This window comes from Oryzias latipes, chromosome 18 (assembly GCF_002234675.1).
Source record: "Oryzias latipes chromosome 18, ASM223467v1".
Classification (NCBI taxonomy): Eukaryota; Metazoa; Chordata; class Actinopteri; order Beloniformes; family Adrianichthyidae; genus Oryzias; species Oryzias latipes.
The window spans coordinates 8,357,712-8,374,632 of record NC_019876.2 but is presented as its reverse complement, the minus strand read 5'-3'; the positions used below and the strand labels follow the sequence as shown (position 1 = coordinate 8,374,632).

General features: G+C 41.8%; 1 protein-coding gene across 4 annotated transcripts in view; it reads right to left on the bottom strand.

Moving 5' to 3' along the window:
• Positions 1-974: 974 nt before the first annotated feature.
• LOC101164594 (glucosidase 2 subunit beta) overlaps positions 975-16,921 on the bottom strand; it is a 191,706-nt gene continuing 175,759 nt past the window's right edge. For 3 of the 4 annotated variants that reach the window (XM_004079742.4, XM_020711559.2, XM_011487338.3), the window contains 2 exons: positions 6,677-6,776; positions 975-1,552 (listed from right to left, as the gene is read on the bottom strand). In XM_004079742.4, the coding sequence (XP_004079790.1) occupies positions 1,415-1,552; positions 6,677-6,776 (238 nt within the window). In that variant the 3' untranslated portion in view covers positions 975-1,414. The remainder of the gene's footprint in view (positions 1,553-6,676; positions 6,777-16,921) is intronic. The other variant, XM_011487339.3, reaches the window with a different exon arrangement.

Genomic DNA, 16,921 nt, shown 5'->3' with positions numbered 1-16,921 from the left:
TTTTCTTCGCACGGCGATCGTTTCCAAGGTGATCTATCGTTTCTCTGAGACTGTAAATCCTTCAGTTTTTCCATTCACTATGAAATTACGCAAACTGGATTTGCGACAATAAATGTGCCGAATGGAAACGCGACCAAGACGAAGGCGGAAGACGTCCGTCGACACATCAAGTATGCGAAAAACACAATCTGTATCTGATGACAAAAGAACCAAGAAGTCAGGAAACACAACCATTTTATTTAAAAGTGAAACAAAAGAAAGTTTTTGTGTTTGAAGGACTTGGTTTTTGAGGCGTATCGAAATTGACAGATTTTCGCAAAACTGCATTAGAAAGACTTTTATTGAATAAAATGACCAACAACTGGATGGCAATTATTGGTAGGAAGAAGTCCCACAGCATCACACAACTCATCAAAAGTTTAGCGTGTCATGCAGAATTGTTGGATCCACTTCTCCTCAGTAAAATCACCAACCACCATTTCCAAAAACGTGTGGGGAGCTCGCCGCTTCACATCCCAAATAAAAGGCGCCGTTTCCTTTGATAGCTAGTGCCGTGGCAGAAATGTGAATGCATCTGCTGTAGATCACAGTATTGTTCACATCCATCGTTGTGTTTTTTTGCGAGAATTGGTTTGTATTTATTCGCATTATTATGATTTCATGGGAAAAAGTGTCATTGCTAAATTATCTTTCTAGAATATCTTTTAACCCTTGTGCTATCTTAGATGTCCCAGGGCGAGCGTTGAGCCAAAAACCAGTGTGGGTCCTTAGGCAAGAGTCCTTCCACTGCTGCCTATCTGGGCATCCCTATGCCTTAAAAAGACAGCGTTCTGTCAGGAAGAGCATCCGGCATAAAAAGTCCTGTGGGAAACAGTGAAAGCCAATGGGACACACCAAAAGGTGAACATTTTCTGTGCGCCGTAGAACCCAGTGCGCCCAGAAAGTGTGGCAAATACCTTCATGTTAACAATGCATCATTCCAACAGGTTTTATTTTAGTTTATTGAGAATAAACTTGTAACAGAATTTATCACTGCTGTAACATGGTGCTGGTATTTGTTTTTGTTTTAAATACCTTTAGAAGGGAATAACAGCTACAGAGAAGCAGCAAACAGCAGCACGTGGAGCATGACTCAGCAGTTGTTCAGGATACTATTCATAGTAGCACAAAAGGATGTAAACACCTCCAAGAATGATCTAGTTCTGCTTATCTTTTAAGTAAACGGCGTTAGACTGGACCTGGAACACTGTTTCATGAGTGGATGCTGACCTTACCCAAACTGGTTCAGAAGTATACAAGATCTGACAAGACAGATGTCAGGAGGGACCTTCAGGAGTCCAGTCTGCCTTTGTGGGCGAGTCGAGAGAGGGGGGGACCGAGTTATTCTAGTCTAAGCCAGACAGGGAGGAGGGGGTCACAGTTCACTGTGTACACCTCTCTGCTTTAGCACCGGCTGACAGGCCACAGGAGTCTGAAAGTCCATGATGTACTGGCATTTGCTGGGCTCCTTCACTGATCGCAGGGCTGTCTCCGTTCCGCATGTCAGCGTGACCTAGAAAAGCACAAAGGAGGAGAAAGTTGAGGCGGGGTGGGCAGGAGCCATTGTTGAGCCGTGCAGTTTCATCTCACAAAGCCACCGGACTCTAGTTTCTTTTTTTTTTTTTGGAAGGGGGATAATTCTCTGAAAAAGTGGCAAACAAATGAGCTAACCACGCATCCAAGTGACTCGGTGAGCAATAAAAACCCCCTCCAAAGTGCTGATGGGATGCTGGGAAATGTGGGGGGCACCACAAGCGAGCCGGACGGTGGGAGGGGGGGCGATTACTGCTGTCAGGACTTTAATAGGTGACATGAGCGGCCGCCACGAAAGAGCGGAATTGGGGTACAAAAAAAAACAAAAAAACCCTATTCTCCTCGAAGGTGGTTTCCATAGCAACCCCTCACATCATATTGCACCCTGAACAGACAATCCCTCTGGCGAACAAAAGCACCTGAAGAAGCACAGATAGAGGAACTTGACAGGTATTATTGTGCTGAAGTTTCAGGCTGCTGGTTTGGTTTTGTCCCATTCTTGAAATTAAAAATAGACTTTCGTTATGTCACCTGGTTTCTGGCAGGTCTTTTTTTTTTATTGTGAGTGTTGATGCACAGGTGCCATAGCCGCATTTCAGGGTTGTTTTGAGGAAAGTCTGTGGCTTTGTGAAGTCAAATGTGTAATTCTGTCTGCTCAGCCAGAGCAAAGGGCAGTCATGTGTAAAAGTACAGCCTCTCTCAAGGCTTTACATGTGAAGTAAATGAAAAAATATCATCAGAATATGTAGAAAATGAACAAAAAAAAAAACATAAATTATTCGATCTTTTTATAGATGATGCAGAAAGTAAAGCCTAAATGATGAAGTAGAAATAAAATAAAATGTGAAAAGGGATGGAAGGACAAGAGACAGATGGTAAACCAACACAAATGAAGTCAAAGTCACCCCGATGGTCGCTGGTGTCAGACTATAGAACTGGAGATAAATAGTGAGGGAAATCTGTGGTTCATCCCACCCCCTGAGAGAACGCTTAGCACAGATCACAGCTATGTTTGGGAACCAGTTGGCGATTTAACCCCCCAATGCAACCCTTGACGCAGAGCGCCAAGAAAACCGGGATTAGATCCAAGTTGACCCAACTGTGGAATTCAACCCACAGACTATGGGTCTACGCTACAGGTCGGTGGGGGTATCTGTAATAAAAACCAATGTTTAGGTACTTTGCTAGTCTCAATCACTTTATCCTAAAAAGTTATTATGTTGTACACTTCTAAACTAGTGGTGTGTTTTTAAACCATTAACTGACCAAAACAGTCACATCATGTCATGACTACACTACCCAGAATGCCTAGTGGGACCAAGAACCTGACGATTGGTTGGAAGGGTCGATGGGAGGTTTTTCTAGTAAACCTTGTTGTTCTTCATGTTTTTCTTTTTTTATTTGCAATATTTAGCCTTAACTGGGCACGACATCAGCCCTAAACTCTTTTCTCCCATATGCTCGTTTCGAGCTTCCGCGTTTAAAACGCTCGTGTTCACACATCCCTACGCACATTTTTAAGTCCATAAAAAAGGTGCAAAAATGAAACGTGCGTCAAAAGGTAAGTCAGTTTAACTTTGACCAATCAGGGACTCGGATTGGGAAGTGACGCATGAATGGTGTTTTTTTTTTTTTCAAAACACTGAAGTGCCAACAGTTTTAAAAGTGATCATGAAGGAGAACTTGATAATGACGGCTTGTGCCCGGCCAGAATTCAATGACACCAAGTCTATCATTTATCGAAATTCACCAGATTTACACCACTTTGGCATTTAGCACCTAAACTTCTTCCAACTATGAATACACGCGCTAGTATCAGGTAGAAACAGCGCGTTCAAAAACCCTCGTTTGGAGCGTATGTATACATGGCATAGGAGTGAGGAGAAACGTGTCCATATGACTTCATAGGTTGTTCTATTATCAGACACAGTTCTGTTTTTTTTGCCACATACCCGACACGTTTCGACGGATGTCTTCAGTCTTCGTCAGAGTCGTCATATGTTGCCTTGCGATAAACTGTGGAGTAGGTCTTCCTTTCATTTAAAGGCTAGTCCTAGCTAGGACAAACAGATCCCTCGAAAGTATGGACGCGAGTAGTGGATATTCTAAGTAGCTGGTGTCTCAAATTTATGCAAAATAAAAGTAAAAAATAGAAAATGCTTGGTCTGACCAACATCCCCTGGCTGTAATAAGAGACTGATAAAAGGTGTGGTCTTTGAAAAAATCGGAAAGGAAATGCTGGTGTTTGCAGAATTAATGGAAACAAACTGCATTTGAATTCATCTCCTAACTCCTCCAACAATATCAGATGGACAGGACAGATGTTTGGTCTCAATGCACACTGGCAGGTTTTGTGAAACCTCTGATGCAAACATCCCATAATGTCTCCTGTATGAGTTGGACGTAAAATCAAGAAGTAAGTGAACCTTTAGACGATAGAAAAAGAGCAACGCTGTATCATAATACCTCCACAGACGCAGTAAGTAGCTGCTTCGGATTCTGCAGACACGCTGAAATTAAACAGCTGAGTTCCCTTCCTTCCCAAAAGATTAACTCTGCGCTGCTCAAACTTGGACCTCCGACGGTAAAAACCCAACTCGTCTCTGGTCGCTACTCAACCTTAGAGAAGTAAGTGCGTTTTAGTGTCGAAAGAGAAGGCTCCAGCATTTCAAATATAATGAGCGCCGACTTCTGACGAGACTTCATTTAGGCTGCCTGCAAATGGTGAGGGGGGGGGGGGTTGCAGGGTGGGTCGTATCAAAGGGATTCAATTTAGTTTCTTCAAAAGGGGGCCCCTGGATGACGCCCGCACATACATTTACAAATGACATTTATAGGAGCGACTTGAAGGGGAAAGCCCGGCAAGGAAAACGAGACGATTGAATGTGCTAAATATTTAATTGAGCAAATTCTTAGACAAAATGCAAATGAATCTCATGGATGTGATTGACCGAGTAAAGGCGGAGGGGAGGTGGAGGGGGTGCAGAGCTACATTTACCAACAAAAACCCCCAATGAGGACTGACAAACAGGGAAGGGAGCCAGTTTCAATTGCTTGGCTTGAAACAGAACATCTCTTGGCCGTGCAGCTAAATGGGGACACGAGGGCTGAATGTTTGTCGTCGAATGCACATGCAGGATGAGACTCTTCAGAGAGCCAAGAGGAACCCCCATCCGTCCCTGATTAATACACAGGGAGCGGCTTCATTTGGCTTTTCCTCCACTCTTCTCTCAGTCCGCATCCCATTTGTGCAGTAAACAAATTCGTTTTTTTTAAATGTAGACTTGCTGCACAGCTAAAGTCATTCTTGTCCAATTTCTGTGCAGTACCACAATGTGTATCGATTGTTAGGTGCATGATAACATTTCTGAGTTTCCTTAACTTTCAATGCGGTGTTTTGGGCTACTGTATTTCAAAATAAAAGCTACCAAACAGAAAGTCTACAGCACAGTAAGTTTTAATCTGTCTATATAGTAGTTGGGTTTTGGGAACTAAAACATTGATTGTCCTCAAGGGTCAGCGTCTACTAGACTGTAGATAAAGTTAGGAAGGCTTGAGGAAATCTTTGATGCTTGAGGCAATACTACAAATGTCTGAAGACACAGCTGTGGTTTTGTATGAGTCATAATTGCCCTCGCGGGTGAAAAATGTTCCCCTGTTTGGGGTCTGTAGGTGGGAATCCGTGTGTGAGAACTCTTTGCGAGCACCCCGACTGTTAGAAAATAGGAGATGAGACAATCAGAGTGTAGTTTTTGTGGGCATCCTACAGGTGTCTTGTGGGCGTGTAGGAATCGTTAACGGACACCTTACTAACACCTAAAGGCTACAACAGCATCAGTCGTTCGACATGGCAATACAAATACTTTACGACACTCTTAGCACATGCACGACAATCGTACGTTGACAGGGATGTCAGACTCCAACCTCCTGGTTTTTCAGAAACCCAACCTTATGAGCTGCTGATTACCTGGATCAGGTGTCTAGCCAATAGGGAGCTTTAATGGTAGGTTGGTTGGAAAACATGTGGAACACCAGCCCTCGAAGCCTGGATTCTTACACCAATGGGATATGAGAACTAGACTGAGTGACCCACTGAGTGACCCCTCCCCCCTGGTGTTCCAAACAGGAAATACTTAATCCCATAGACTTCTATGGAGAAATAAGCAGCTTTAAGTCTGTCATTCTATTTGTCAGAAGATCCATTCTTGCCCTAATACCTTTTTTTTAACATGTTCTTGGTAATCCATTATTTTTGTAATTAAATGTTTTCTGTAGTGCAAGTTATTCAAGTCACAAACTGACCAATCAGATGCCTCACTAAAAGTCCAAGAATCAAAATGTTTGATTGACAGATTCTCCCAAACCCGTGGACTTCCAACAAACTCACTGCTGATTGGCGAGAGTGGTTGCCATAGAAACGTTGACTCAGACCAATCACTACTTACCGACGTCACCTGGCTCCAACATTGGGGCGTCCGATTTGCAAAAGACTGACGGCTAAATCGACTTTCTTTTGTTGTAACCTGAGATTATTTTCTGTGGGTGACGTCACACTTGCTCAGTCCAGTTCTTAGATACGGTCGATGGTTCCATTTTTATGACGTCCCTAGAGGTGGCTGCTTGGGTCCACTCATACAGGTGCATAATATATTTCTAAGTCTGTCACAGTTCTTTTTTAGTCAGAGGCATACAAATAACCGCTTTATACTCAGTAGATGCGATTTTTCTGTCAGTACCAAAGGTTAGCATGCTTGATTAAATCCAAAACCTTTTCGGTGACAAAACGTTTATCCAGCTTTCCATAGTACCCTTACTTATGTCGGGCATGACGGTGACCCAACATCATCATCATTTCAAAAGTCTTGACTTTATCTGTTAAAAGGATTAAATTGATGGGACTGTTTTGTAATAATGGGAGTTATAATGAAACTAAAACACTTGGTGTGATTTGTTAAATTGCTTTCAAAGTGGGAAAAGGGATGAACAACATAAAGTGTCTAAAGGGAAGTCTGCAATCATGCAAAGAATCATATGAGCGGTGGTCAACAACAAACCTGGTTAGACGCTCTGATTACTACAGCAGTGAGGAGATGAGAGTACTCACTGTAGTGCTGCGAGAGCCTCCTTGCCAGCAGGGTTCTCCATTCTCATAAATCATCTGATTATATCGGTTCTTCGCTGGTTCTGCCCACATCCCCCACAACCTGGAACCAAGATATTTGACCACCATCAGAGATCGTTGTCTTTCCAAAATTAATCAGTACAAAAATACTTTTTTGCTAATGAATTTGTTCTTTTTTAAATACAAACTCAGCGCAGAAACAATTTTCTTTACAATGGCAGGACTCTACTAGCTTTCTGATAAACACTTTTCTTCCCGTACAAATATAGAAATTGGCAATAAAGCAATCTGGCAGTGCCCTTCATTGGCAATGGCTTTGTTGTATTTTCTTCTCTGTAAAACAATGGAAGAGAAATATTAATTTCCATTTTGTCAGAGTTGAAGCTTGGTGCAACAGCACACGGGGGGGGGGGGACGACTAAAGAAATGCCAGTCTCCAATGAGTGTTCGTGTGCCTGCCCATTGTTAGCTAATTACATTCTCAGTGCCAGTGGATGCCGTCCAATGACAGTCGCGGTATCATTATGCTTTCTAACTTCCTGTGATCTTCAGCTGGGCTGGAGCAGCCTCCTTAGGTGGTTTTAACTGCACTCCTGCTGCTGTGACTTACTGATTTCTGTAAAACACTGTAATCCTGTTGAGGGGATCTTTTCTGCATTCGGTGCGCGGCTGAACTGAGATTTCTACAGAATTGTGTCTCGCACTGATGCCCTACATACACTCCAAACTGCTTCCTACCCACAATGCTGTACAGAGAGAATAAATAATGAAATTAATCTTTGTGGCTCTTTCTACAGATTATTCTTCTATGTTTGTCCAGACTTCTGAAGGGCCATACAAAGCTCTAAATGGAGAGAAGGTTCGTGTTAATTTACCAAAGTACTTCTTTGCCCCTGCCAACACTGTCAGAACTATGCATGCTTGATGGATGTGTCCACACTGACCTTTCTACAAAGCATTAAGGTAGCTAGATTGGCTCTGTTCTTCAAGGGTATTAAGCATTATGAAATACAATCAGCTTAGTTTTATGATGAGTTTTTTTTTTATAGATATTCTTTTATTTGGCCTAAATGCCTGTCAGGTAGTAAATACCTGGGAAAGAATCCATGGACAATTACAAAGATGAGTGAATTAATGAAAACATGAGTAGATGGATGGATGCATGAATTGATAGATGGATGGATAAATGAGTTGCTTAGAAGGATGAGTGGATGGATGGGTATGTGGGTGGATGTAATAATGGCTGGGGGAGTATGGGAATAGATGGATGGATGGATGGATGGATGGATGGATGGGTGTGTGAATGGATTGTAAGTGTGGGGATGGATAGATGGATGAATGATGAGGGGATGAGTGGATGGATGGGTATGTGGGTGGATGTAATAATGGCTGGGTGAGTATGGGAATAGATGGATGGATGGATGGATGGATGGATGGATGGATGGATGGATGGATGGGTGTGTGGATGGATGGATGGATGGATGGATGGATGGATGGATTGGTGTGTGGATGGATGGATGGATGGATGGATGGATGGATTGGTGTGTGGATGGATTGTAAGTGTGGGGATGGATAGATGGATGAATGATGAGGGGATGAGTGGATTGATGGGTATGTGGGTGGATGTAATGATGGCTGAGTGAGTATGGGAATAGATTGATGGATAGATGGATGAATGATGGGGGGATGAGTGGATTGATGGATGGATAAATGAGTGGATGGATGAATACATTAGTGGATAATTGGGTAGGTGGATGGATGGATAGGTAAGTGTGGGGATGGATAGATGGATGAATGATGGTGGGATGAGTGGATCGATTGATAGATGGATGGATGAATACATTAGTGGATAGGTGGGTAACTGGAAGGAGGATGATGGCATGAATGGGTGGATTTCTGTGAGGATGAATATATGAGTGGATGGATGAGTTTTGATGGTTGGGTGAGTGGATGATTGGGTGGAAGGGGTGATTGGGTAAGTGGATGGTGGAGGGGGGTACAGCCTCATGATGGTCTTTCCAAACTAAAATGCAAACATTTAGTCAATTTTTAAAATAAAATAACACTCTATCACTCAACTTTCCAACAAACCCAGCTTCATTGTTCCAATGTTATCCCTAAATTAACTTACTTACAAAATACAATATTTAAAACTGTTTTGACTTGCATATTATCTAATAATTGCCGCCATTAATCCACAATGGACTTTTTAGATCTGTCAGAGCGGTACATGTTTTACATTTGACTGTTAGACTGCTGAAATGTCACAACAACCCCAATGAGGTTATTCTTAGTCCCTTGTGCTATCCTAGGCACTTTAACATTGGGAGTTGGGTCATCTAGACCCACTAGACCAGAGGTGGGCACTGAGGGCCGCAGTCCTGCATGTTTTCCAGCATACCCTGCTCTGGCATGTTCTGATTGGCTGGACACACCTGAACCAGGTAATCAGCCATGAGTAGGGCAAGATTATTGGCTGGACACACCTGAACCAGGTAATCAGCCATGAGTAGGGCAAGACTATCTGGAAATCATGCAGACACACCGGCCCTCGAGGCCTGGAATTGCCCACCCCTGCACTAGACAGTGCTCTGAACCTTTTTTCTTCAATGATCTGTGATCTTCACTGGTGTCCATGGATTACATGAAATCTTTCCACCTTTATCCACCTTTGTCATGGTAGGGAGAACACGTCAATGTAAGGGTGGGGTCACACTTCTAACTTATGTCCAGACTTCTTGTTGTTAGACTTGTGTAATAGAAGTTGATCTTTCGGGAATTGTTCTGGAGAACTTGTGTGTGTGGTTTTTTTTCTGGACCATGTAAAAACATTGGGACATTATGACATATTTATCCATGTAAAGGTTTCTTTTTCATGAACACAGTTTAAAAAAAAATTTAATTAACATTTTGCCTGAAATATAAAGATAGTTTCTATCTATAATCTACTAAAAAAATGATTTTCTTGAGCACAAAATCCCTATCCAGCCTATCAAAACGCACATACTTTGTTGAACATCATGTTATCTTTTGTTACAGGGAGCAAAGTCTTCCATGTCTTGTTTTTTTTTATATTTCATTTGACCTAAATCAAGTGAAACAGGCAGTAAAAGCAATCCTCTGCTTTTAAGGACACAAAGCTGTCTTCAGGTCCCCAAGTGTGACTCCTGCTCTGCTCTCGATATGCATGGCTTATTTAAGATGCCTGAACGGGTCAGTCGAGGTGAATTGCTCATACAAGTGGAAGCGGTTTGGACCGGAGCGTCTCGCCTTTTTCCTTTGCGCCCGTTTGATTGAGTTTTAGCACTCGGTTAGCACCAGGAGGCCCTCAAATGGATTGCTGTCAGGGCAGGCGGAATCCACGGTAACCGTTGGTCTTGCTGTTAGTTGACCACGCTTTCCCTCGTGCATTACTTCCACGTCTTCTCATCTATCGCAATCCCAATACGCCAACACATGTGCGCAACCTCACCTCCATTGGTTTTATCTCTATCTTCCTCTACAGCCCCCCCCCCACCCCATCCCCCAGTGCCGCAGGAGGCAGCACAGACCCTGTCAATTAGACTTGAGTTATCACTGAGATGTAGCCAACACGCTGCAGCCATTTGGACTCAGTGGAGTTACCAGATGAAATCTTATTGACAGATCATTCCCCGTAATAATACCTACTCTCTCTGGGTATTGGCAGCACTCTTTCTGTAGTTGTAAAGTCAACACCAGGCCACAGCACAACCGGTTATTCACAAGAGTAGAAAAAAAGAACAAAAAAAACAACCACACACCTGGCGTATTACTGCTCGATTTCATGGCGACGGTACTGACCCTGTGATAGACAACACAGGTCAGTGAAACTCTGCAAAATGGACGCCCTAACTTCATTTTAGGGTTCCAAACTCCCGGGCTGCAGACAACTACGTTCCGTAGGTCACTCGGTAGCAGGATAGAGAGGATGAAGTTCATGATACTTTACATTTTATTTATGATCTGATCCTGCATTACTTCTGTCTATGATTCACTCTTGCGCACATGTCAAGTCCTTCTTGTTGGTTGCATGTCTTAAAAATGTTTGCTACTCTTTTTCTTTTTTTACAGATGTTGTGCTGACTGCTAAATTGAAACACCCAGGCTAGCAAAGTTCAGAAAAACAAACAATTTTCTTTAGAAAGTTTCTTTGAGCACAGTTTCTTTGCACCTCAAAATAAAAAGAAATCAGGATTTAACTAGAACTATGGATTTATTGTGACAGTTGTTCCTGCACATCAAACCTGCTCTGGCCAACTCTGGAGTGTTCCAAGGTCACTGCTAATCAAAAAACACGCAGGATTCATGTTTACTATTATCTGTTGGAACAAAAAAAACGTTTTTGTAATGCTTATTTCATCTTATTTTGTTGGATTTACCTGCCACACAATGAAAACCAGACGAGGCTGAATTCGGCGCATTCGGTTAACAGTTAAGGTGAAGTTAGGAGAACATCAAAATCATTGTTTAAACGACTAACCGACCGATCGATAACCTTTAGAAGTGGAGCACCTTTCATCAACATGTAGAACACAAAAGTGCTGACATATGACGTATTTAAACATATAGGTAAAACAATAAAAAGTCAGAAAACACAATAGACTAAGAACAACAACAGTAAAAAGTGTTCATACATAAGACGATGAAGAACACTGTGGCTAATAGGGTTAAAATTGCTCCGACGCAATCTAGAATAAATAAAATGTTTAATCCACCTGGCTATGTTTTACAGATAATAAAGAACTTTAGAGCATTTTTGACTAATTCTGATCCATTTGCACATGAAAAATTGTTTTTAAGTCAATGCCTTTCTATAAAAATTGTTGCAGCATAAACATGACGATGAATATTAATGATTTGTTTGTATCAATGAAATAATTTAGTTTTGCACATTTTTGAGAAAATATGGATTTCTTTTTTTTTTACACTTTTTCTTGGTCATTGCACTTTGTAGATGGTCCCTTAGCAGCCGCATCACTGTTGTATCTCTGTCAGAAACACAGTTTTTATTGAAATGAAAATAAAAAATACAAACTATATTTATTTATATTTTTTTATATTTTTCTGTTAGTAGGTTGTTGACAAAGTGACAAAACAAATGAGGAAAATGAAAAAGACACTTCTGGTCAGTTTAAAACATTTAGCAAAAGTCTGGATCTTTGAATATCTCTCTAACTTTACCGAACTGTTTTTGTGCGCCTCTTTCTCAGACTAGTGCCATATTCTATTCTGCTGGGTTTTACGGTAAACAAATGTCGTAATATGCTCATGATCTGCAAACTTTTAGTAGAATGTAAATATCCAATCCCTGATCAGAATACAACATCCGATTCCGATCAAGTCTGAAACCGTGTGATCAGGCCTGATCGTATCGTGACATCCCAAGTCATGATGCAACATCAAACTGGCCCGATGACTCAGAAATATTCTGGCTGGTATTTTCACATAACAGCATGTCCCATGTGGACGAACAGCCTCCATTTAAAAAAATAAAAACAAACATCTATTCAAACTGTTTACAGGGACGAATTTGCTCCCCCAAAAAAATAGAACAAACTCAATTTAGGTTGGTAAACAGAAAAGAGCTCCCGGTGGAAGATGAATCTCCCTTTAAGGTAAATCTATCTCGCACAGGGAGGGGAGGGGCTTAATAGGCGTGTTTCCTTCCAATGATTGATGACTGAAAATATTAAAGCGTTGCTCCTTGTCAGGCTTAAAAACGCTGAGAGTCTTATTTACAGACATCTGGGCCAGGATTCATTCTGCTGGATGGCCATAAAAACAGCTTTTCCATCAAAGATGAACCTTTTATTAGTCGCATATTTAGTCAGCTTAACCCATTATCCATACGTTGTGGGGGAGATAGTGGACCTTGGAGAACTCAAACATGTTTGGAACTGCAAACGCCAACGGACTCAGTCCCATTTCATTTATCCCTCTAAATTGCTATAAGGTGTAATTTCTATTGACACGCACAACAGTAGATGGAGTTTTGATTCAATTACCACTAAAATACCATTAAAAATTAGGACTTTTACTTTCAGAATTAATGCAGGACTGAATAAAAATAATACGCATTTCCAAAAATAAAAATCTAATCATTTGTTGCTGATCTTTTTTTTTTTTTAAACTGCCAATCTGTGCTTCCAATTCTTTTTTCTCCTCTGGCACTGATTTGTTTCATCCATTTTCATTGTCTAATCCTCATGGAGAGTAATTACCTTTAAAAGCGTATTAGCTGCCTTTTCTCTTATTCAGATAAGGGCTTTGGTTGGTATAAGCCTCTCTAACTCCGTTAAAACGACGTGGTCACCAGTCGTTCTGTTTTAGACTTTATCGCGTCACTAATCCACACGCCCCCAGTGAGAAATCCTGAAGATCCACCAGTAATCTCATTCAGCACTGAGAGCAGGGTTGTCCCGTCTGATATATCCTAAAATCCAAAGCTTATGTCTTAGACGAAAGATAAGTAAAATATATATTTTAGTGACAAAGCACCACTTTTATTGAAGGTAGGACACAAAGACATTCTCCATGCCCATCCCCCATCCACTTATTTCTCTGGATGACACAGTTTGAGAATATGGGCTGAGGTTTTCCTTTACCTGCTTTTTGTTTCGGTTTTGTTTCTGAACAATGTTTTTTTTTAACCCTTGTGCTATCTTAGATGACCCCACCCTTACATTGACGTGTTCTCCCTACCATGACAAAGGTGGATAAAGGTGGAAAGATTTCATGTAATCCATGGACACCAGTGAAGATCACAAATCATTGAAGAAAAAAGGTTCAGAGCACTGTCTAATGGGTCCAGATGACCCAACTCCCAATGTTAAAGTGCCTTGGATAGCACAAGGGTTACAGTAGTGAAGTGTGTACACTATCAATGTAAACCAGCTAATTCTGTCACAGAGACAGGCAACTTTGTGCTTACATGATGCAAAGCTGCTTTTCTCTATGCCAGAACCAATAGAATGACGTTAATTGCGCAAACTGTTGCGCTGTTGTAGTTTAAGGAGCATGTCATTTTGGGTTTTCGGCGCAAAGCCTCTTTTTTTTCAGCGTCAAAATCCATTGGAAATAGATCAACTGCGTAAACCATTGAAGAATTACACAGCAGATCAAAGAGTTTGTTTTCTGTTTATTTTTGGCTTTGCACCAATACGACCGATGTGACGCAAAGCAGCTTTTCTGCGTGCCGGAATCGGCTGATTTACGTTAAATCCATAATCACTACTGTAAATGTTGCATTTCAGCACAAAGAAGCTTTTCTTCTCTTTCGAATCTGCTGGAATTTTGTAAATGGTGTAAACAGTTCAAGAGTTACATTATGTCAAAGAATTTGTGGTACTTAGCTGCTGTCAGCAACAGGTCAGAAAAAAAGCCACAGATGCTGTTGAGGAATCTGCACAACCTTATCTTAACTTGGTAATAATTAAACAGACAGGCTGTGGTTTACGTTATAAACTGGCCAGTCAGATGCCTCAATAAAAGTAGATGGTCTAATATCAAACCTTCAAACTGTTTGATCGACAGATTTCGTGTAGCCCACTTTCAAGTTGTTTGGGTGTTGACTTTCAACAAGCTCATTCTTGATTGGCAGGAGTGGTCGCCATGGAAACTTTGACTCAGACCAACTCGGACCAATCGCTGCTTATTCACGTCGTCTGGCTCCAACATGTCAGTATCGGAAAAAAAATGGCAACTGAATTGAATTCATTCGTGGGAGCAGGAAGTAAACCATTGTTTATGGGGGACGTCACTCAGTCCAGTTCTTATATACAGTCAATCGGTCAAACTATATCGCAGTTGCAACAGCTGAATGATTGGGAGACTTCACCCAGAAAAACAAGCTCCAATCAGGTAGGAATGCAAACCAAAACATTTGGCCCCTTTTGATCTTTTATATGACAACTTTATTGTACTTCACTTGTGCAAAATTGTCCATAAACATCAGACTGACTAAGGATTGAGGTCCGCTAGAGTTGAAAAGGCTCTACAGAATATGAAGCCTATTGCCCATCTAGAATCTGTGGATTCCATTCTCAATAGTGGAAAAAGTTAAATAAATTGTCACCCAGTAAGAAATTCAGGAGGCATCACTATTAAACCTAACCTGCAACCAAAATATAATGTAAATAGACACAACCGTATCATAACCGTGAGTGATTTTTGTGGATGTAAGCTGTAGAGGTAATGATGAGCATCAAGGCAATGACTTATAAAACTCTTCCTCCCCATCTTTGCATCTGTATGAAGGGAAGGATGGTTTAATTGATTTACAAACCAGACATTGGATTATTTACATGTAGTTCTATAGAAACTGTCATAGACAGATCCCCAATTTATATAAAAAAATGATACTGTGTTAAGATGAGGTAATGTCTACACTTATTGTCCTTATCTTTACACAGTGGTGCCCACTCATTAGCAGCTGCTATGCCATGAGGTATAGCTCGGAGCTATACTATCCACCGCTCTACCAAGGGGGTCTCAGGCGCCGACTTGGTCCCCTGCTAAAGTACTAATCATTTACAGCAATGCACTGCAAGGTAGAGTCATTTGGAAGCTGCTGGTTAATTTGAATTCAGTGAAGCAGGGCCACCAAAGCTCTCATAGCCGAGCGGCGCTTAGCGTGGCTAACCTCTGCCACTCATGTCGAGTCACCAATCAGAGAGTGGCTCTCCGAATCCAGCCCGAGCACCGTCATTACCGTGCCAGTCACCGATGCTACCTCTCGCCTTCCCACCATCCATTGTGCCCGGCGCCTTCATAAATAATTCATGGCGGCAGGAACATGTGAAGGGCACATGCTCAGGCATCGCTTTGCCTTCCCTTCATCGCATAGTGGAGACATAAAGGGTGCGTTCGTCTCCCTTTTTACGCACATCTGTGTGCAAACTAGTGCCTATGAGCAACAAATGGCGATGCAGTTTGGGGTTTATTGATTACCCTTCGGGACGGGTTACGAGATAAAAACTCACGCTGCGCATTTCATTACCGCGTCAATCAAACTCCGAGATGTCAAACGCAAATCTCAGCCTTTCAGTTAACGGTTCACTTGTGCCTCATTAACGGCCGGGGCCACACGTTGCCATGACAACCCAGCAGAAAAAGGCCAATAGGGGGTTCACAGGTTCACCTCCTCCCCTTGCGCTCCACTCCCTGCCATTATAACCTGCTCCTCAGACACAAAGGAGTCATTACCCCTTCATCTAGACTACCAGCTGACGTGTGGCCCGTTGGCTGAGTGGACCATACATCATGAGCACATTAGGGGCAGGAAAATATGGGGCTTCTTTTTAGCAAACGCGAGTTTTTGGATCCACCTGGCAGCGCTTGCACCGTGTCGCTCTCCTCTAGAGCTTGAAGCGGCTGCCATGTTTGCAGGTAAAGGAGGTCCTTCTCTCCGCTAATGGCACTCCAACGAATGACCTTGACAGCTTGAAAGTGAGCACATTAAGTAGTGCACTTAAATGGATAATTATGCACTTGTTCCAGCGGACGTGTCACTGCTCTTTGGGCGACGGCGAGATCAGAAAAAAGGGAGAGAAAAATGCTTGAATAATAAAATAAACCCTTTTTGTGTCTATCAAAACAATTAAGGGGCTTTGGCTTTGACACGGAAACATGAAAGGAAGCATCACTGCTCTTATGAGGAGAGCACTTTCAATGGGAGCAGAGTGGCGTTTTACAACAAAAAGAAAGATGCACTGCAATAGGATGTACTGGTTTCCAATCAGGATTTTGATTTAAAAAAAAGATATCAACTATCAAGAAAGCATCTTCCTTGGCTTAAAAACTCATGTTTTTGTGCTCAAGTAGCTTTCACACTGACCTTGAAAGGGGCGGGATCTTCCATGGACTAGCTCAGAACAATGGGGCACCATCACTAAACTGTTTAATACGTTAAAACAAATCGAAAATGTGTTTTAACTTTCTTTCAGAACAGCCATTTGAGTAAATGTAATTAAAATCAATGTATTTAAATCGAAAAGTAACTTTACTTAAAATTAGCTCTCACACTTAGCCGTTTGGTCCACACATGTTTGTTTTGTGGACCTCAAAGCCGACCCAAACTCTGGTCTGGACCAAACAATTAAAGTAGCTCTTAGTTCACATGCAAAGAGCTCTGGTGCAGTTCAGCAGCAAAATAAAAGAAAACCCATACCATGATACTGTCACCATTATTTAAATGGACCAGATTAA